General features: G+C 39.8%; 1 protein-coding gene across 5 annotated transcripts in view; it reads left to right on the forward strand.

Moving 5' to 3' along the window:
- Positions 1–9,569, forward strand: part of Nin (ninein) — a 103,666-nt gene extending 94,097 nt beyond the window's left edge. For 2 of the 5 annotated variants that reach the window (XM_008829842.3, XM_029561971.1), the window contains 3 exons: positions 127–324; positions 4,353–4,466; positions 7,205–9,569. In XM_008829842.3, coding sequence (XP_008828064.1) covers positions 127–324; positions 4,353–4,466; positions 7,205–7,414 — 522 coding nt within the window. In that variant the 3' untranslated portion in view covers positions 7,415–9,569. Of the gene's footprint in view, positions 1–126; positions 325–2,222; positions 2,739–4,352; positions 4,467–7,204 lie in introns of those variants that run through there. The other 3 variants (XM_029561970.1, XM_029561969.1, XR_003849002.1) reach the window with 2 other exon arrangements.
- Positions 9,570–21,557: the final 11,988 nt, after the last annotated feature.

Raw genomic sequence — 21,557 nt, forward strand, 5'->3', positions numbered from 1 at the left:
CCCTGTGTCCAGGTGCTCAGGGGCTCTGAGGCAATGAAGGGACCCCGGGCTTTGGTACTCCCTGCTTGGCACCTTCCAGGGCAGCTCTGTGATTAAACAACATATTTCTTTGCCCCCGTCCTTCAGATGCAGCCTCTGAGGTCCACTGTGACGCTTAGCCCATCTCCTCACTGGGATCTGCAGCTGCTCCAGCAGCAAGCCTGTCTGATGGTGCCCAGGGAGCAGTTTCTGCAGCTTCAGCAGCAGCTGCTACAGGCAGAAAGGAGAAGCCAACACCTGCAGGAGGAACTGGACAACAGGACCTCCGAAACCAACACACCACAGGTACAAAGCTCTTTTCCTCTGCTGGAAACTCGGCTCACTTAGTTCGCTTTACCTTTGGAAGATAAACTAGTTCAAAGGTGGAGATAAAGAACCTAAGTCCTCGTTGTTTTGTCTTCCCTGAGTTACAGGCCCACAGCCCCACAGTGCTGGCAGTAGGTTTGGTTTTGCAGTGCTACTTTCAAGCTCTCCACTTAGAAGTTTGACTCAGGCATGCTGGGCCTCCTTTGCACAGTTGTAGACCACAGGGGATTGGGATCTCTTGCACATAGTGCACAGTTGGCCTAACGTTCTCATATGACACCCATATGTTACAATTCAAGTGTCAGGTGGAATGCATAGTTGGCGCCATGTTCCTAGTTACTTAGTTCACTTCACTCAGTGTTTGAATATTCTAGTTTGAAAGCTTATTTAAGCAAACACAGACCTTCCCATGCCCTGAGAGCCAGCATTACCCTCCCTCACTACAGATAACATCTTATATCACCCATGTTTTCAAACCATTGTTTCTCTTCAGTGATTTAGTCATCATCTTTGTTTTTCAGAAATTTCCTCTTTGCTTTTGCCCATGTAATCAACGTATAATTAAGAGTAAAAATCCAAAATAAAACTCTTCTTTGTGGATTTCTAAGTTACTTCTTTCTGATTTAGATGCACTTCTGTTTCCAAGTGCTTGCCTCCCCGTTAATGGTTGATGAGGAATTTCCCATTCTTTCCGAATCCTTTAGACGGGGTTTGCAAAGTCACATTAGTACTACCCACGGAGCACTCCGCTTTCTTCTCTTATTAACGTACAGCCACGCTTGGCTGTGCTGAGCCATACTCCTGCCACTCATTCTTAGCAAAACTTTCAAAAAGTCTGTTTGTGTATGTGCTTTAAAATACATGCTTTTGGAAGCTTTCTGTGTACCACTATAACCTCCAAATATTAAATCCCTTTCTTAAAAGTGCAATGGTGGACTGTTACAGAGTTGCTTCAACTCTCCACATACCACTCCAGCTTCCCAATATTAAAGTGAAATTTTAAAATAAAAAACCCTATGAAGGGATGCTTCAACTCTGCATTAAGCTTGGCCTCATTTTCTAAGGGGCCTTCTAAACCAAGTGATTTGGCTAAAACTCTACTCACTGCTATCCCATACATACCCTTCCACACTGGACGCTCTTTCAGAAGACCCAGGTTCAGTTCCCAGCACTCACATGGTCGCTAACAACCATCATCCATAACTCCAATTCTAGGGAATCCAAAACCCTCTTCTGGCTTCTTTTGGCATTGCATAACATGGGTGCACTTACATACATGCAGCTAAAACATTTAGACACATAAAATAAAAATAATTTGTTTTTGTGTTTGGTCTTTTTGAGACAGGGTCTCCCTGTAGCCCCAGCTGTCCTGGATTCACCATGGAGACCAGGCTTGCCTTAAACTCACAGAGATCCGCCTGCCTCTGCCTCCTGAGTGCTGAAAATAAAAATAACTTAAATTTTAAAAAATTTAAAGTATGCTCTTCCTAATCCAACCAACAGTGTTTGAGAATCAAAGATGCCTTTTGTTCCAATAACTTCAGGACTACACAAAAACTATTCAGGAGAAAAAAAAATCCTCCAGCCAGAAGGAGACTGTTTATTACTCTCATTAGAATAGCACTCCAGGCTCTCCTCTCTTCCGGTTGCTAAGCTGACTCTAATTTTAAGAATACAGAATATTATAAAATCTGCACAGTGTCTGTGTGTGGAGTGAGTAGTTTCGTCTGCCTTTGTATTGCTTTCCTTGCATATGTAGTGTTAATGTGTGTGCATTAAGAATTTGTTTGCATTATAAGTGTGTGAATTTAGACTCCCCCAAAGAAGCTATAACCTTGATACCAGGGTGAAGTATACCACTTGCCTTCTTTCTCTAGGCTGTGCTACCGGAGCAGCGAGCAGTGCATGCAGATTCCTACAGAAGGATTGGGCACCTCTGAAAACTGGGCTGCTATGGATGGTATTTGTTACCATGGCAGATTCTCAAATGCACACACATCCACACACACACCCAACACACCCCACAGACAGGAGCTGAGATGTTGAGATCAAGTGCTCTTTAAATTATTCTGTTATTTATACTATTAAGCCTTTACACAATTGTCTCTTATTTATGCAGAAATAACAGATTTGGTGAATCAGTCACAAACTTCAGCCTGTTACAAATCATTTTATTTATATGGTTTAAAGCGTGGATTTAAGATTCTTGAAAGGATATATTCTATATATTTTCTCATTCCTTATGTTGTAATTATTTTTAACAAAAGGTACTACTTTTATATATGGAATTTGAAGAAAATCAGGGTTATTTATACTGTTTTGTATAAGATATATAATACTTTTTGACAGAAGAAAGGAAATTTTTGATGTAACAATAAAATAAAATTTAAATATGTGTCTGTCTTCTTTGGCCATCTGCCCCCCCCCCCTTTGCAATACTGTTCTTCAGATTATCTGTTACTATGGTTTTCTGTTTTGCTTTTATTTGGGGGGGTGGAAATGAAGCATTTTTCATTGTTGAACTTTAGAAGGCCATTATATCTTTCAAAAATACAGGCCTTCGTAAAGGCCAGACGTCTGGGGCCCTATTTTTTGAAATTTTCTTTGTACATTAGAGATTTTTGCCAGCTACAGGTTTTATCTTCAAATTGGTCACATGGTTTAGTGCTGTTATTTAAATCCAAGCAAATACTAGGTTCTAACTCATATTTGTTTTCCATCTTTTTGAAAGTGTGCCTTTGGGGGGGGCTAGGGGTTTTTTTGTTGTTGTTTTTGTTTTTTTATATATATTTATTTTTTAGAAGAAGCATTTCATTACAGCTTTAACATACTCAATAATAGTTTCCAGAGCAAAGATACATCTCTTTCAAAACTGCCTATAAAAATTTTAGGTTCACTGTTGAATTAATAGTTCTATAATATTGAACTCAGTATAAACCCTGTAAGACATAAAATTGAAAGTGTGCCTTTTAAGAATATTAAAGTGTCACCAATCATTTACACCTGGGTTATGCTTAAAGACTTGAAGTACCTTCTGAAATCTAAAATTCCTGACGTGAGCCTTTTGATGGGCTGAGAGGAGGGGCAGTCCGGCAGCTAACTAGCATGCTCCCCCCTACTCTCCCTCCCTCTCCCCTCTCTCTCCCTCTCCCTCTCCTCCCTGTCTCCCTCTCCCTCTCCTCCCTGTCTCCCCCTCTCTCTCTCCCCTCTCTCTCCCTCTCCTCCCTGTCTCCCTCTCCCTCTCTCCCCTTCTGTTTCTCAGTTACTTGGCTTCCTTAACCCCCATTCCCCTTAACCCATCTTGTTATATGAAAAGAAGAGGGAAGACCAGGTCTCTTGCTGTGCTGTGGTTTCATCTAGGTAGAAGCTGTTAGGAGATTTTTAACTTCTAGTCTGTTTTGGTGATAAAAGCATCCTTCATCCAGATGTTTGCTTCACACTGACAAGTTGAACTGGGAAACAGGTGAACAGATAACTAGCAGGAAGAAGCTGATTATTATGAAGAAAACATTCTAACACTTTCACAGTAATCAGTCATTTCAAAGGAAAAACGAGACGTGTGTGTTGCAAGCTGATTGGAAACATTAACCAATCCCAAATAAATTCAGTGTTTGCCTTGTTGTTGAGAGACCCGCAGTATTGCCAAGGCTCAAATCACAATGGAAGGCTGGTCATTATGTTTTAATTTACAGTGGATACCCATCTTATTAGAAGTGCACACAGGTTTTTAATTATGGGTTTAAGAAATTGTATCAGGGGACAATGGTACCACAGGTAAGATTCTTTGTTTTATCTTTGCTGCTTCTCTGACAGGGCTGTTTTTCCAAGATGATTGGCTCATGCAGTGCTCAGAACTCCCATTTCATCAGAAATCCATCCTTCCCATTATGAAGGCAAAGCACTGGCCATCCTTTCTTTAGGCATTTTACAGGAGAATAAATCACTGGTATCTCTAATAAGGCATGATCTTCAAATGATAATACACTTCTCCCTCCTCTTTCCTTCAGGGAAGCCAGGAACACCTAGTAACTCTCATGGAAGAACGAATGATAGAAGTTGAACAGAAATTGAAACTGGTGAAAAGGCTTCTTCAGGAGAAAGTGAATCAGCTCAAAGAACAGGTGCGCCTTCTCCGTTGACTCTACTGTCCTCCTCACATTCCAATAGTGTGTGTGTGCATGCACATACCGGATGTCTACCTCAGGGATTGTTTTTCAGTAGCTTTCCTTGTATTTTGAGGCAGAGTCTCTCATTGGGACCTAGGGCTCACTGATTAGGCTATCTGCCTGTCGCCTCCTCTGCAGGACAGGGATTCCAAGTGTGCGTCACTGTGCCAAGCTTTTATGTGGGTGCGGAGGGTTGATCTCAGGCCCCGTGCCTCAGGGCAAACACTTACTGAGCTATCTCTCCAGCCCCCACATTGCAGTTTCAACTTCAAATTTCACATCCTTCTATTATAGCCGTTAATTTTGTGGCTGTTAATGAAGTAGATTCTGCTGGTAATGCCAGAGAACTTAGGAATTATTCTTCCTCATATGAGCCCCCAAATATGAATTCTACATTTTAGTTTTTCCCAACACTCTTTTGAGGTTTGTTTGTCCATAATTTTATAAATGTATATTTGCTAATTGTGGTTCACCACAAAAATGTTCCTAATGAAGTTCAGGTGCTTGAACTGGATACTTAGAGATTTTTTTTTCCACCCAAGATAAGAAATATACCTCTTTAAGTGAACAGAAAAACTATATGATTTTTTTAAAAATTAAATAATTGGAGCTTTGATTTTCCTGTTCCTAGTAGCTTATAGCAACCTCAAGAAGTGCGGCCAGTGAGATGGCCCAGCGGGTAAAGGCACTTGCCCCCAAGCCTGACAACTTGGGTTTGATCCCTGGAACCTACATGGTGAAAGGAGAAAACCAACTCCCATAAATTGTTCGGTTCATCTTCCACGTGCACATTATGACATGCATGTGCCCACACACGAATAAATAAATAAAATTTTAAGTGTCTTATTGCTATATAGCCAGGCTTCCAAAGGATAAGCTTAAATGGGGTCTGGACCCCAAATTTCAGACCATTAAGCAACTTGATCTTTTCACCTGCTGATGACATATGTCAATATACTATTTAGAAGCTACATGTATATCCTTGGAAAAGATAGGTAAGGAGCACTACCACCCCAGAAAGTGTTACAGTCCTCTCAGAAACAGGAGATTGAGACAAACTGGTTGGGTAGAGGGCAGAAATTTCCAACCCTGGTTTTCTAGGTACATAAAACCTAAGAATGACAATCACAGGAGAGGGTCTGGATGCCTGAGGAAACTTTCCTTTGCTCTGTATCTTAAACACAGGAGCGAGAAGGAGTGTTAGTGAGCATTTGTCCATTCGGTCCTTTGCAGGTTCGTATGTTCAGCACAAGTTGCTATCTGTCAGACCCTGCTCTGGGCACTAGAGATGTAGCCGTGAGCAAAGTAAAGCCCTAAGCATACGGAATGTGAATTCTAGCGTACCTAGAAAGAGCCAAGCATTTCTCCAGGTGGCAGGTTCAAAATAAACAAGAGCTAGCTCTATTTTCATAGAGAGACACACAGTATGGTTGATCCAAGGCAGGAGTTTAGCAGGAGGTTCCTGAAGACCTCTTAAACCTTAAGTCTTCAGATTTGGGTGAAAAAATGTAGGAAAGGCCGTCCAGGTTGTAGGAACGTCACAGAATGAGGATGACACATGTACATGGGCATCTATAAACACTTGTCACTGCCAGTTCATATTGTCCTGAGAGAAGACACTAGAGAGGAGGGGAGATCTGGAGAGGAGAGTCTTGCTAGCTTTGCTAGTCTTGTAGGCATTGAACTGTCTTTTAATTGAGAGGGAGGGAGGGAAAAGGAAAGGTGAGTTAGAACATTTCAGTGACGAGTAGGTTCTGAGATGTGCACCATAACTGCCAGCCATCCAGATCATTGTCCTTGGAAATACTAATAATTCAGTTATCCATTCTGTAGTTGCTCTCTATTTTATTAACCCTGCTTGAAATTGGCTATGAAATGAGGAGTTAAAGATTGGAAAGGAAGCCAGGCGTGGTGGTGCACACCTTTAATCCCAGCAAGGCAGAGGCAGAGGTAGAGGCAGAGGCAGGCAGATCTCTGTGAGATCAAGGCCAGCCTGGTTTTCATAACAAGTTCCAGGCCAGCAGGGGCTACAGAGAGTCCCTGTCTTTAAAAAAAAAAAAAAAAAAAAAAAAAAAAAAAAAAAAAAAAAGTAGAGGAAAGGAGATTGACGATATTAACAGGAACAGTAGAAAGTATTCCAGGTTGGCTAACGAATTTTCCCTCCCCAACCTAACTGTATATTCTACCCCTAAGAGCTTGGATATACCCTCTAGACAAGGCCCCAGGGGGTGACTTAAGGATTCATGAGCTAAATGTTGAAATACTCCATTGTATTAAAAATCCATACTATAGGTTGCAGTTATGAATACAAATCTTAAACATCTGTTAAGAGCAGAGTTTAACACAGTTCACATCATAAAAATTCAGGTTGTACAAGTGTTTGGTATCATTCAAAATGAATAAAGGAATGACATCAATTTACGTGGGAGAAATTCATTTTTGAGTCCTCAAATAGAAATACGCTTTTTGTATTAGTAACTTCCACAACCAGATTATGCAAAGAAACAGCCTGAAAATTTTGGATTTGCTCTGTTTGTATCCCCACCACCAACTATGATGTCACAGCTAGATTGCAGACCAAGAGCATATAACTGGCAGAAGTGATTTGCCATTAACTGACTATCCTTCTGTCAGACCTTAAACTTGAGAGTAGCTACAGAAATGGAATAAAGGTGTTTCTCGTTCTGTCCTAGCTCTGCAAAAATACAAAAACAGATGTGATGGTGAAAGATTTGTATGTTGAAAATGCCCAGTTGTTAAAGGCTCTGGAAATGACAGAACAGCGACAGAAAACAGCAGAGAAGAAAAATTACCTCCTAGAAGAAAAGATCGCCAGCCTCAGCACCATTGTCAGGAGCCTGGCTCCGGCACCACTGGCTTCCGTGCTTCCTCTGAGGTCATAGCCACACCAAAGGATGCATTTGTGCACACTGTACTGAAGTACCGGGACATTTCCACAGGTTCTCCAAACCTCCTTATTACAACACTTCCAATGGCTTACAGTTAAGCCTACCCTAAATCTGCCAGCAGCGAAATTAGAGTCTCCAAATAGATACTCATAGGAATTCCACAGATCACATAGTTTGCTATTTAAATTATCCACAAGCTTTGAATTTTAAGTATTCTACGAATAGCTACCAAGAAAGAAAATATATGCAAATAATTTAAGAACCTTGAAATCCCAGTTTTTAATGTTTTTTAATTACAATTATATATCAAGCTGTCATTACAGTCCAGATTTTTTAAATTACAATGGTTATAATTTTCATTTAAAAAACAAATTTATATGTTAACATTTAAATACTGAAGTCATTCTGTTTATAGTAGTTTTGGTTCTTTGAATTAATTGATAGACTGTAATGCTGTTTTAAAGAAGGTTTGTCTCAGTAACCACTGAGATTAGAAAAGTCTAAGTTTGTAGACTTCTTACCTTCTGACACCTATTCTTGCTGTATCATAGATTGAGAAGTGAGTGATTCACCTGTACTCTTAGTGATGAAGCTTTGCTTTCTTTCACAGCCTTTTTCTCCTCCACTTATAGGGGGTTTTTTTGGTGGGGGAGGACCTTGTCTTCTAAGAAATAGATGCATTTGAACTACAGTTAGAGCATTGAACAGATCATTGAATGCCACTCTTGGAAGAGGACCTGGGATTCTCCTTTCTCCAAAGCCTTGGAGTTCACGGCCATACCTTTGAGGTCACACCAAGAACTCAGGGAACAATTTTTTCAACTGTCTTCCTGAACTGCTGCCCAGCCTCTTTAAAAATTTGACATGTATAAACCATGTAACCTTATTTATTTGTCTTATGTATTTACAGCCATAAATTTTTATGTCTATATTTTAGTGCACTTATTTGTCTGAAAGGCCTTGACTTTAGAGTTAAAAATGTCTTCTAACTTATAGTAGAGTTTCTGCCATTTGTTTAATACAAGTCAAGATTTCTATGCTTCTAGCCTTTTGATACCTCAAGTCTGAACATTAGAATTTCATGCTGTGGAAAACAATGGGAATGCCATTGGAGGTGAAGAATGCCAAATGGGACTTTGCACTCATTCTCAAGACCCCAGAATTACAGAACGATAAACCTAAGTATACCCACACATGCACGTGGAGGGCTTATCAGATGCGGGACTACCAAAGCTCATCTCAACCACCTGCTTGTTTTTATAGGGAGAGAAGTTAAATAAAAAACTTCCCTTTACAAGAGAAAAGTTAGCATTGCTTTATGGCAGGAACACAAGATAAGGCAAACTGCCTGAAAAGTCATGTGATATGAGAAACTCAACCAAGTAATTTCCGTCAAGAAATTTTACAATTCCTTGTGGCCTAACTGCCCACTCTGCCAGCCCAGGGAACCACAGCTACTATTACCAGAAAGTCCTGATCCCCTCCCCCACCCGCCACCTCTGGAAAAAGAATTAATTTTAATCATTCCCTGTAATTATATATCAAAATACTTGACATCTGCTCTCATTCTTCCCCCAAATCTTTCGTCTCAACTGCTTATATGGCATTAGCTTTAACAGGAATCTTTGTTCTTAAATTGTGGATAAGCCTAGGCTAAGGTCAAAGACTGAGCCTCTATGCAGTGCTTATGTGAGATGCCTCAGGTCACTCAAGGTTAATGCCACTGGAATTGATCAAGCTTATTTCTCCAACAGTTGGTTTAGTTTTGTAATTTTTATTTTTTATATTATGAAAAGTATAGGTTAATGTTTTTATAAATTTGTATTTATGTGTATATAAAGTGATGTACAATGACTGTAAATAGGACTTTAAAAAAATTTTAAACCATGTTTAGAATCCTTTTATGCAAAATCAGAATGCTACTTCAATGAAAATTAATTTAGCTCACATTTATGTATTTATTTCTTGCTCTACCCCACTTATGAAGTAAGGGAAAGAGATCACTATGATAAATATTATTCAGATACTTAAATTTATACATTTATGCAACAGGTTTTTTAATTTTTTTATTGGGGGGGTTCTTTTAAGATGGGGTCTCACTATGCAGCCCAGGCTGGCCTAGATATCAAAACAGTCTTTTCTTTTCTTTCTTTCTTCTCTTTCTTTCTTCCTTTCTTTCTTTCTTTCTTTCTTTCTTTCTTTCTTTCTTTTGAGAAACAGTTTAGAGTGGGAGTTTAACTGGCCATTTAGAAAGTAGCTTAAAGCTTTTAGAATACCTGTTAAAGACATTAAAATTACATTTAGATTTTGTTTTCAGACTTTTTAGTTGCAGTCTTTAAAAATCACAAGTTGTGTGTTTTATAGAAATTCATCTACTTTTTTAAAAAAGTACTGGTTCTTTAAACTTTATTTTTATCTAAGAACAGTTAGTAAAGTAGTGAGACTGCCTCTTCGAGGAAAAGGGGTGGAGTTCTCCTTTGGTATAATGCATTACACTAAGTACTAGGCCGTGCAGTGGTGAGACCTCCACTGTCCTGTTTGCCGTCTTCTGTTCTTCAGAGGCCTTTGCTCCTAAGTTCAGACTTGTGAAGGGGGAAAAGTAGGAGTTGAGGGTAGAGCCAACCACAGTATTTTGTTTTATTTATTTTTTAAAAACTCTAACTCAAGCTAGACTTTAGACAATTTTTAAAATGGGAATCCCTCCTGGAAGTTGTTTATATATTTAGCCATCAGCATATTTTACAATAGATCATGAAATCATAGACTTTTAAAGTATAAGAAGAGGACCAATATCCAAAGCAGGTATTATTTTGAGTGACTTTTTAAAAAAGAAATAACTAAGACTTCATGTCAGACTTTTGTTTCTTAATATGTGGAAAATGAATTTGTGATTTCTCTTTTTACTTTGCTGAGTGAAGAAAAAGAGAAATGTGGTGTTGTCAGCCTCTCTTAAAGGTATTCCCAGTCAAGGCACGTCTGAGTGCACTGTAATACTACAGTGTTTAAGCAAGTCCTGTTTCGAATGGATTACTTGCAATGTGTAATTATATCACTCCAATGAGTCATTCAGGTAATGCCAAAAACCAGGTCAAAGCCTAATAACAAAACCTCATGTATTGAAAGGTTCATTAGATAATATTTGGCCCTATTTGAACATCTCAGCATTTAAAGAGTTTTGGTTTCATGGAGTGTAGACCACTGTTTAGGAACAGCTTTCACTTTTCCCTTTATTGCTTTTCAGCTTTTTTTTAACGCGACAAACCAAGTTTATTCTTTCTGAGGGAACGTTGTCACAACATAGTTTAAGCGAATATTTGTTTTATGAAGGAAAACAAGTTAATCTAAAGCCATCTCTAGAATTCTGTTCAGATAAAGATTCATGTTTTTCTGTCGGCTTTGTAAATTTCATCTTAGCCATTCCATCCCAGAAAGATTTTAATATGAGCATAAATGTAAATAAATAATTTTGCAGATAAGCCTCTTGTCTATTTTGAGTTTTTATGAGCAGTTCCAGTGTTTATCTTTGGCCTTTCAAGTAAAAGCATCAAAATACTGCAGGAAACAAATCTACAAAAGCAGAACCCAAGCCCTACTCTGCATACTAGGTCAAAATCTTCATTTTAAGAAGAGTTCCCAGTGAACTGGATGCTTACTGTTATTGAAGAAGAACTGGGTTTGGTTCCCAGCATGCACATCAGGTGCCTCACAACTGCCTGAAATTCCAGTTCACTCTTCTGACCTCCAAGGGCACCTGCACACATATGGTACACATAAACTCACACAAGCACACACCTATACATGTAAATAAATCCTTTTTAAAAAGATGATCAGTGGGGGGCTATGGGAGGGTGCCAAGGGGGAAGGGGGCATAAAGATGATTTTATGTATGAAATATGCAAAAATTCAATAAAAATTGAAAAAGATCCCCCAGGTGATTTGTTGCATATTAGAGCATAGGGACTCCCTGTCAAGGAAGTGATAATCACACCAGTCAGCTTGTGGTACCTGTTTTGTGTATCAGAGATACTCTTACAGAATCCTGACTTAACCTCAGACAAGGCCCTTCTTGGGATCCTGGATGCTTCAGAGATGGGTCAGTGTCCACCGTCTTTCAGAGGTGAGTAATTCGGACTTTCTTAACAGAGCTGCCCATTACTGATGAGATAGGTGATATGAGAGACCAAAAAATTGAGCTGAGAGCACATTGTTAACATACTAAATACTGAAATGTGGGATGGAAATGTTGGCCAAACCCAACCCATCTCAGGAGGCCTGTTTTGTTGATTTTCAAAGCTTTTATACCTCACACAGCTGTTATGAGGCAAGATTATTAATCCCTGCTTCAAATGTGGGAAAATTGAAGCTTACAAACTGAGACTTAAGGCTACACAGCCTGCTAAATGGAGGGTAAGCCCCCCCCCCAGTCCAGGTATCTTGTGTTAATATGCTGCAATATTTCTGTCAGTCCCTCCTGGTAGAACGACATTAATCACTATTGACTCTGTAGCTGCCATGTAATTACACTCCAGGAAAAATATATAACGTTCCTGGGGAAGACAGGAGGCAGGTGGCAGAATAGGGGTTCCCAGCATTCCTCTATCAAGAATAATCACAGTATATAGATGCACTTTGAGATGCGTGACCATGGAAAAAATCACTGGATCAAGAAAGAGATTGGAAACTCTTAAGATACAGAGACCAGGGACAAGAGCATAGGAAGAAAATATTCCAGCATCTGCCACTCTGAATCTGGAGTGGGGCAGGCATCTCCCCCTTGTCAGGGTGAGGATGAGAGAAAAATATTCTCAGCACACCTACTAATGCAGATGCTAGCACTCTACTTGAAACCTTCGCAGTCTCACTCTTGCAGCACGATGAAACATGCACTGTAGCCTGGATTTGGAAAAGAATAAAAAACATCTCTGTGAGCCCACAGGCTGCTGTTGTCAGCAGCCATCTGGAGACCTGGGCTTTGGCCCAAGGGAATATGCAGAAAACCCTGCATAGTCCCCTTCTGGGAATGCCCAAAGGCAAAGAAAGGTAATTCCACAGAAGGCCTATTCCCCAAATTAATAATGGTAAACTTCCCTAATCTTGGGAAAGATGTGGACACCGTGTACAAAGGCTTTTAGGACCCCCAAGTGGACTTAACTACATCTTCACCATGCATATTAGCTAGACCAATCAAGAAAATAGCATGGAAGATCCAAATAAAATCAAGAGTTGAAAAATGAGACATTAAAACTAATACCACAGAAATACAAAGGCTCATCAGAGATTGTCATGGAAAGGCTTATACCAATGAAACCTTGACTATATGAACAGATTTCTGAATACATATGACCTACCAAAGTAGGCCAAAAAAGTTTGAACATATTCATACAAATAATAAGGTCAAATTAGTAATAATTCTCCAACAAAGAAAAGCTAGGACCAATGGTTTCACTGCTGAATTATAAACATTAAAGAAAAAATAATGCCAGTTTTCTAAAACTATTCCAAAGAAATAAACGGAACATAGCCCTTCCAGAGTCATTCTATAAGGCCAGCATTAACTTGCTACCAGGCTCAAATAAGGAGCCCACAAGAAAAAGGGCAACATTACTGATAGACATGGATGCAAAATTTCTCAACAAAACCCATGCAAATCAAGAACTGTGGCCCAACAAATTGCTCATTGACCATGATCAAGTGGGTTTCATCCCAGGGATGTAAAAAAGGTTCAATGTTTGCAAATCAATCAATATAATGGATCACATGAATGAAGAATAAAAGTCATATGATCATCTCAAATAGATGTAGAAAATGCATTTGATAAAATTCAATATATCTTCATGATGAGCTATCTAAATAAATTACTTCAACATCATTAAGGCTATATATGGCAAACCCACAGTCAACATCCTAAAAAGAGAAAACCTGAAAGCATTTCTTCTAAGATCAGGATCAAAGAAAGATACCCACTTTCATGAAATATGGTACTAGAAGTTTTAGCCAGTGCAGTGAAGAAAGAGAAAAAAAATAAAAAGCCTACAAATAAAAAAGGTGAAATTCAAACTGTAGACAATATGATTCCATTCACATGAAAATCAAGACTATTAAAAACTGATAAATTCAGAAAAATACCAGGGTGCAAATTTCAACAAGTAAAATTAGGAACTTGGGGCTGAAGAGATGGCTCAGAGCTTGAGAGCACTGGCTGCTGCTGCAGAGGACCCAGGTTCGATTCCCAGCACACAGATGGCAGATAACAACCTTAAATAAGCCCAGTTCCAGGGGATCCAACACACTCTTCTGATCTCCGCAGGCATTGCACGACATAAGTACTCATGTACATGCAGGCAATACACTCATGCATATAAAATAGAAATAATAAAATATGGTGAAAAAACAAGGAGCTTTTTCTATACATGATTTTCTAAAAAAATTTGCTGAGAAAAATAAAATCATTAATCTCATTCACAGTACCTGCCTGCCCACCTCAAAAAAAAAAAAAAAAAACCCACCCTAACAGTAAACTTAACCATGAAAATAAAAGACTTAAACAATGAAAATAATAATCACTGATGAAAGAAATCAGGGAAGAAACAAAAAGATGGAACCACTTCCTGTTGGGAGACTGGAAGAATATTTGCAAGTCAGAAGAAATGGACAATTTTGACAAGTTCACATCTTAAGTTAGTACAACAGAAGTACAAGACCATGAGTGAACTATTATGAACTAAAGTGTCAACAACCAAAAATAGAATGACGTAGTCATGTTTAAATAGCATTTAATTCTGAGACGTGGTCACATGGGATGCATTTCAGTGGTTCAGGTAACACAGACAAGTCAGCCATTCTCACCACCCAGATGAGCATCAGTTAGTCATTTTTCTCTCTTGTTTGGAGGCATATCTGTATTCAAGATCTGAAGCAATGGATAAGCATCAACCTCATGGCAGGAAAGAGGAACTCCAGTATTTATTTAAATACTATGAACAATAAACATCACTATTTGTGACAAAAAAAAAAAGGTTAAAGTCCGTAGAAATGTTTTAAATTTCTTTTCCTTTACCTCCCTGGTTTGAGACCCCACGAGATGGACTTGAACCAGTGTCCAGTCTACAAAGAGGAGGGTCAACACAGAGGAAACAGTTCCTCCACGCTTCCAAGCGAAGCCAACCATGGTCGAGCAGGACCTTTGACTTATCTTCACATAGGCGGAACTGGTAAAAGAAAAGAGTCAGGGGCTCCTCCCAAGCCCATGTGACCCCTGAGGAACAGATCCTCAAAGGACCTTAAGAGTGAAAATAAATTGGTTTATCTGGGCCAACTATATGGCCTTAAACACCCAAAAGGAAAGTATAACCAAAGATTAAAGGGGCCAATATAATTTCTTAAAGAGTCCATATGTGTAGCTAAAGGCTACATAACAAGCAACAATGCCAGAATGCCAGATAGGTGATACCTTCTTTTGAGTTGTTGGCCAGGGTGTCCAAAGGGACTCCCAGATAGTAACCCAGCACAGAACTGGGAAAATGAACAGCAGACCCCAATCTTATGTAAAGGAATATTGACAACTTGATTGCTGCTGACCTTCCTAAAACAAAGACCTCTAGATAGGCTGACTAGATTCACCAGATAGACAAGTAGTGGGGAATGGCTGGGGGTGCTGACAACACAGCAGACAGTAGCAGGGATATCAGAGTATAAGGGCTCTAGTGGGGGGAGGGAGGCTATGGGAGGATGCCATCTGGAAAGTGGGTGTATAGTTGAATAAGATGGTTTGGGATGTTCTGTGTGATACACACACACACACACACACACAAAATCAACAAAATTTTTTTAAAGTATTATATTTGAGCCGGGCATGGTGGCGCACACCTTTAATCTCAGCACTCAGGAGGCAGAGGCAGGCAGATCTCTTTGAGTTCAAGGCCAACCTGGTCTACATAGTGAGTTCCAGGACAGCTGGGGCTACAGGGAGACTCTGTCTCAAAAAAACCAAAAAAAAAAAATGTGTAGTGTTTGTCTTTTGTATAGATCATTCTCATTATAGATCCTCAAGTTATACTTAGTAGTGTCTGTGGTCCAAATATTAGTTATTAATATTAACATTAGAATCTAATGAGGAATTTGGATTTCAATGGGAACAGCTTGTATGTGAAAGATGTGCTTATTATGATTGAAAGAAATGGAGACAACAAAGAAAACAGGTTGAAACACCTTTTCTTCCCTTTATATTTCTAGACAGTATAATCCCAAGTGAGAATTATCATTAAAGCTGTCGCAGAAAGGAGGAATGATACTATGATGGAGAAAATTACCTTCATTATCAGATATGCTCCTTCAGATCTATTAATAATCATGCCTGAAATAATTAGGTCTTTCCTGGCAAACAAGTCTCCACATGCTCTAAATTCATGAGATGCTTGTGAGAGCTCCGAACATCAACTTCTTTGGAAGCAGTCTTGAGCAATACTAGAGTCATAGGAAGAAATCTGGGTGTTTTTTTTTTTTTAATGCCTTTTATTTACACTAACCTTTCCTCATCTTTCTCGGCTAATTTACAATATTCTCTTTGTTCTTTTTCAATGGCTTACAGATTGTTTCTCACCACACATCTTCTTAGCCTTTGTGTTTCTTAACATTTTCAATTTCTGTACTTTACCTTTACTGAACTTCTGAACTACCAACTAGTTTAGTCATACCTGATAACTGCTATCATTTAAAATTGAAATTCCTTTCTAACCACAACCTCCTGTTCCTGCCCTCCCATTTCCCCACGCCACTGAATCTACTCTTTGTCTACATTGTTATTTCTAGGTCTTCAGTGCTCAGCAGGATGAGGTAACCAACATCACCAGCCAAAGACAAAGAATCTTGATATTGTGTCTTGCCCAGACCTGCCTTGACCAAGTGCATGATTTGGGTTAATTTTTAAAATATACTAGACTCTTAAAGGTAGAAAAAATTTATGCCAAATACAGCCTTGTGTAGCATCCACAGACAGAAGTGATAGTTGTGCCTCAGGTGACAGGTTGCATGTGGCCCTAGGGGAGTTGCTCTTCTTCATATGCATGTATGGTTCCAGTTAGCACCAGCCGGGATGTGGTACTCCGTATGTATTCACAAAAGGGGACTTGAGACCCACTGTTATTTTTGTTATTAATAATCACATATACTGCTGAATTTAACTCAATGTGTTCCAGGTAAGTGAAAATGGTGCTTGATATAGTTTTTAGAATGACTCTCGGGTGTTTTCAACTAGAAATATATATCCAGAACTACTGTCTTACAGAAATATAAGGAAGGCTTATGATAATTTTTGCCTTCAAAACATTTTTCATAATCTGAGAAGTGTCCACAAGGATCAGGAATAGCTGACTGACCCCCGGCTCTCACTATTACTCACTGTACTCTGGAAGCTCTTGGTGAATGTTTACAATCAGGGGGTGTATTTCTACTTAAAGTCAGACATTTATCTGAAATGATATGTGGCAGCAAATAGAGAAGACTTGTTCTGCTAGTAAATATGCAGTGTGTGCTCTACAGACCTGTGGTGGCAAACCATGATCAGATGTCATTGGGATAATAAATGCCACATTGGGGTTGGGGGGGCGGTAGGAAGAATGCAATCTGTGGAATCTACTACAGTACATTTCATCATCTAGAAGTTTGATAAAGATGGTGTCTGGAAGATGTTGCAAATGTATTTTCCTTCAACATGAGGAACAAACTTTTTGAGCATATTAAATATTCCTACATGATTAGTTTTTAACAATTTTTTAAAATAACTTTATGGATACGAAAAAAAAAAAAAAAAACTAAGATGTGTGGACCTGGGAAAATGCAAGGCAAAGTATTGTGTTTAAAAACTGTTTTTTCACCACTGCTTAGGTTTTTCCTATATTCTAAAGTACAGTCAATATTTAACCTCTAGTCCCTCCATTTTCAAGTACTTCTGCAATCTTGAGTTCTTTTTTCTAGGGTTGAGTACTGAGGATGGACGCCATGAGCCTTATGCACACTAGGCAACCATTCTACAATGATCTGCATCCCAACTCTTCCAGCTTTGAGTCTTGAACTTTAATCTCTTGGTTTGTAGCATTTTGCCAAGTGGGTCTTTTCAGTAGGCAAACATTACTGTAGTCCCCATAGTTTTCCTGTTTCATTCTTTTTCCCCTTAACTTTGTGTTTATCATTTCCATTTATCCCAAATTATGTGGATTACATGAACTCCATGTTTTCCTCAGTAGCTTCCTCCCAAAGTCTAAAGTTCAATTCCACTATGGATGGATTGGATTCTGAGCTTACTGTACAGACATTGTTGCCAGTTTCTTGAGTCAAAGCCTGATTCCCTACCTCACAATCATGAGGAACAATGAACCAAGACAGTAGAGGGCAAGCAAGCAGTTTATTGAGGGAAGGAACAAGTACTCATAGCAAGTGTCTTGAAAATGAATTGCCAAACAGCATTTTGGAGGAAGACTTTCTATACCCTAGGCACAGGCCATTTTGGTCCTGCCCATGTGGAAGTTAAGCATCCAATCCATATGGCACGAATCTGGTTCGTTAATTTGAACATATGTGGGAAATTTGGATTAGTGAATGGGTTGGATGAACTTGTGCAGGTTCAAGAAAGCCTGCCAGCTGGGGAGGAACTAGAGGGAATGCAGGGAATGGAGGGGGGCATGGAATTCCAGGTGGGAGAAGAACCAGGAAGTAAAGAGAATAAAAGCTGGTGCTTTGCTGATATTTTCATGAATTAGGGATTTTAGTTTCTCAGCTCACAGATTAGAGTTTATTGTAAAACCTCTGTGCTCAGAGCTGACTACTTGTTGCACTAGGAGATGTAGACATTTTGTTTTCCTCAGACCAATAATCCTGAGTTAACTGTTTCCAAAAGGGACTGCCTAGTTCCTAATTCCTATCAACATGATACTGAAACTTAAACTCATTAATTTCATGAGTTAGATTTAAATCATTTCTTAAATCATTTTTCTAGTTTTGTCCTGATTATTCTGTATATGTGTGGGCATTATTCTCTGTTGTAAGCATACATTAGTGACATATGAGGTTCATTGTGATGTTTCCATGAATGTATATGATGCATTTTGATCATACTCACCCTCCATTATTCTTGTCTCCCTCTCATTGATCTTGTTCCTCTTCCCAACTAGTCTTCCTTCTGTGTTCATGTCGTGTGTGTGCATGTGTATGTGTGTGTGTGTGTGTGTGTGTGTATGTGTGTGTGTGTCCCAGTGGATTTAATTAGGGGTACTAGTTAAATTACTAAGGACTATGGGCAATTTACCAGTGGCTATGCCACTGAAGAAAATGTCTCTCCCTCTTTCTGGTAACTATTAACTGCCAATAAATCTTCAGAGAGTTGCAAGGCCTCATGGGACCAGGTCTTGTGCAGGTAATCACAGATACTGAGAGTTCAAGAGTTTGAGATCTATTTCCATTTCTTGCCCAAAAGATAGTGTTCCACAGTGCTCTGCCCCTTCCTCTGGCTCTTACATTCTTTCTGCCCACCTTCCCGCCTTCTGTGGTGTTTTCTGAAGCCTCAGAGAGGGTGATATAGGTGTCCAATTTAGGGCTGAGCATTTGACTGTCCTTTATTCTTAGCACTTCTGATCATCCATAAGTCTCTGATGTGATCATTCACAAGTCTCTAGTGTAACCATCCCCTACTGCAAAATGAAGCTCCTCTTAACAAAGCTGACAGCAGCATGCAATCTATGAACATAAGCATAAATATTTAGAAAGCAATTTGACAGGCACCTCATGTCCATTTAGCAAAACAACAGCTATAGCTTCCTCACTAGAGAATATGACCTCCCTAGCCAAGGACTTTTGACTGGGTTTACAGTACCAGACATGAATTCCTTCCTGTGGAGAGGATCTTAAATTCTATCAAAAAGCAGCTGGTTGTCAGACATGGTGGCACATGCCTATAATCCCAGAATTAAGGCAGCAGAGCCTGAGAATCCTTGGTTATATATTTATATTAAAAATAACATATAATGTACATATATAAGCACTTGGGAATGCTGGCTGAGGTGTCAGAGCCCATTACTGCCTGGGGGACTTCCTTATAATACTGGGATGGCTCTTTTTATTGCAGGATATCCCAGTGTCAGAGCACCAAGACCATTGCCACAGGGCCACTTGATTTCTTCAGAAAAGACTTCTCTTCTTGAATGAGATGCTTACTTACCTGAGAAGGTTTGACTTTCAGTGAGTGCCTATTTTCAGCTCCATGGTATTTTCCTACCTTCCTTCATGAAACTAGATAGATATTAGCTCTAAGTCTCTCCCAAGCCTTTGACTGCATGTGCTTGCAAAGTATTTTAGGCTGTGGCTTCCTCGGTTCTGTCCCTTACCTTTGTCTACGACCCACCTCACCTCACCCTGATTGCCCTTCATCTTTCAGGCACCAGTTAATGTTATTTCTACAGATGGTCTGTCTGTGCTCTTGCAGTTGTTAGGAATTTATTCCCTCTGTATTATTTCAGTGTCAAGTTTGGGTCCCGGGAGGAAGAAGAGATACATTTATGTGGTCTAGACTCCCCATGGAACAGAACATTTCTATTTTCCTCCTTTAATTCTTTGCATTCTGGATCTGCCAAAGGAATTCTACTTAATTTGCTTTGTACAAAACATTTCAACTACACATATTTTTCAGTGCCTCCTTTGTGAGTCATGTTTGCCTTGATCCTAACTAGGGTTAAAGATTTTTGCCCTAGTTCCTGGAGCCAGCAGCTTGCCTGGGTAAGTTTGGCTGCTTAGCCCACTGTGCCTTGACTCCCCCAGCCTCATTTACCCTCCCAGCTCCCCGACCCCATCTCTCCTCCAAGCAGGGGGACTGGCACATTTCCTGTCTTGGCACTCCAGACCTCTGGACTGACCTTCTGGCCCAAACTCTCCACTGCTTCCTGATACCTTGCATCTAGATGAAACCAATTCATTCCTCTAGTCCCCTACTCCCCTTGCATCTCTGGGTGGCCTAGCCCTGCAGCTTCCAGGAGCCAGCAGCTTACCTGGGTAACTTTGGCTGCACCCACTGTGCCTTGACTCCCCCAGCCTCATTCACCCTCCCAGCTCCCCCACCCCATCTCTCTCCTAGCAGGGGCATTGGCCCATCTCTTGTCATGACACACCAGATCCATGGACTGATCCCTTAGTCCAGAATCCCAACTGCTTCCTGATCCTTTGCATCCAGAACAACCCAATTCTTCCAGGAGCACTCCAGCCTCTTCTCACCCCCACGTCCCTTTGAATCTCTGAGGGCCAGCATCTTTGCTGGGCCCTGCTCCCAGGCCAGTCCAGCCCTCAAATTCCTAAGGCCAGCATCTTTCCTGGAGGGATCCAGTCCTTCAGAGAAAGCTTGAGAGCATCTGATCCTCATCTGACTTGGGCCTCTGTGGGAACTCCTGAGCAGCAAGATGAAAACAATTTGGCTACTCCAATATAAAATCAAAAGAAAGAACCTGAAGCCAAGACCAACCAGCTTTTCATGCCCAACAAGTAAACCACAAAGGCACAGAAAGTTTACAAAAAGAAGCAAACCTAAACTCAAAAAAGAAAGGCTTGAGTCTCACACAAGAACCAGAATCTACAAAAGAAATCCACATGTCAGAGTCACAGAGAAAAAATAATAACATGAAAAATCAAAATACTGTATCCCCACCAAGTACCATCAGTCCTGTAGAGGAGTACGATGAGAACCCCCTAGAGATAACACAAAACAGGGAACTCAGAAGAACAATTATAAACATGATAAAAGAATTCAGTGAATTCAAAGAACACACAAAGAAAGAAATATTGAAGAATACTCAGGTTGAAATGAAAAAGGAAATGAAACACTCAGTAAGCCAATTAAAAACAACAGGAGAAATCCTCACCAATAGGATGAATGAAATGGAAAACAGAATATCAAGACTGGAAGATACAGGGGATGAACTGGACCACTCAAGCAAAGATTATGAAAAATTTAAGAAATCACAAGAATGGAATATGTAGGAATTGTGTGACACCATAAAAAGACCAAACTTACAAATGAGGAAGGAGAAGAATCCCAAGATAGTGGCATGGACCAGATCCTCAACAGAATCATGGAAGAAAATTTCCCAAAATTAAAGAAAGA

The sequence above is a fragment of the Nannospalax galili genome, unplaced genomic scaffold (assembly GCF_000622305.1).
Source record: "Nannospalax galili isolate Female #2095 unplaced genomic scaffold, S.galili_v1.0 scaffold253, whole genome shotgun sequence".
In the NCBI taxonomy this organism is placed as follows: Eukaryota; Metazoa; Chordata; class Mammalia; order Rodentia; family Spalacidae; genus Nannospalax; species Nannospalax galili.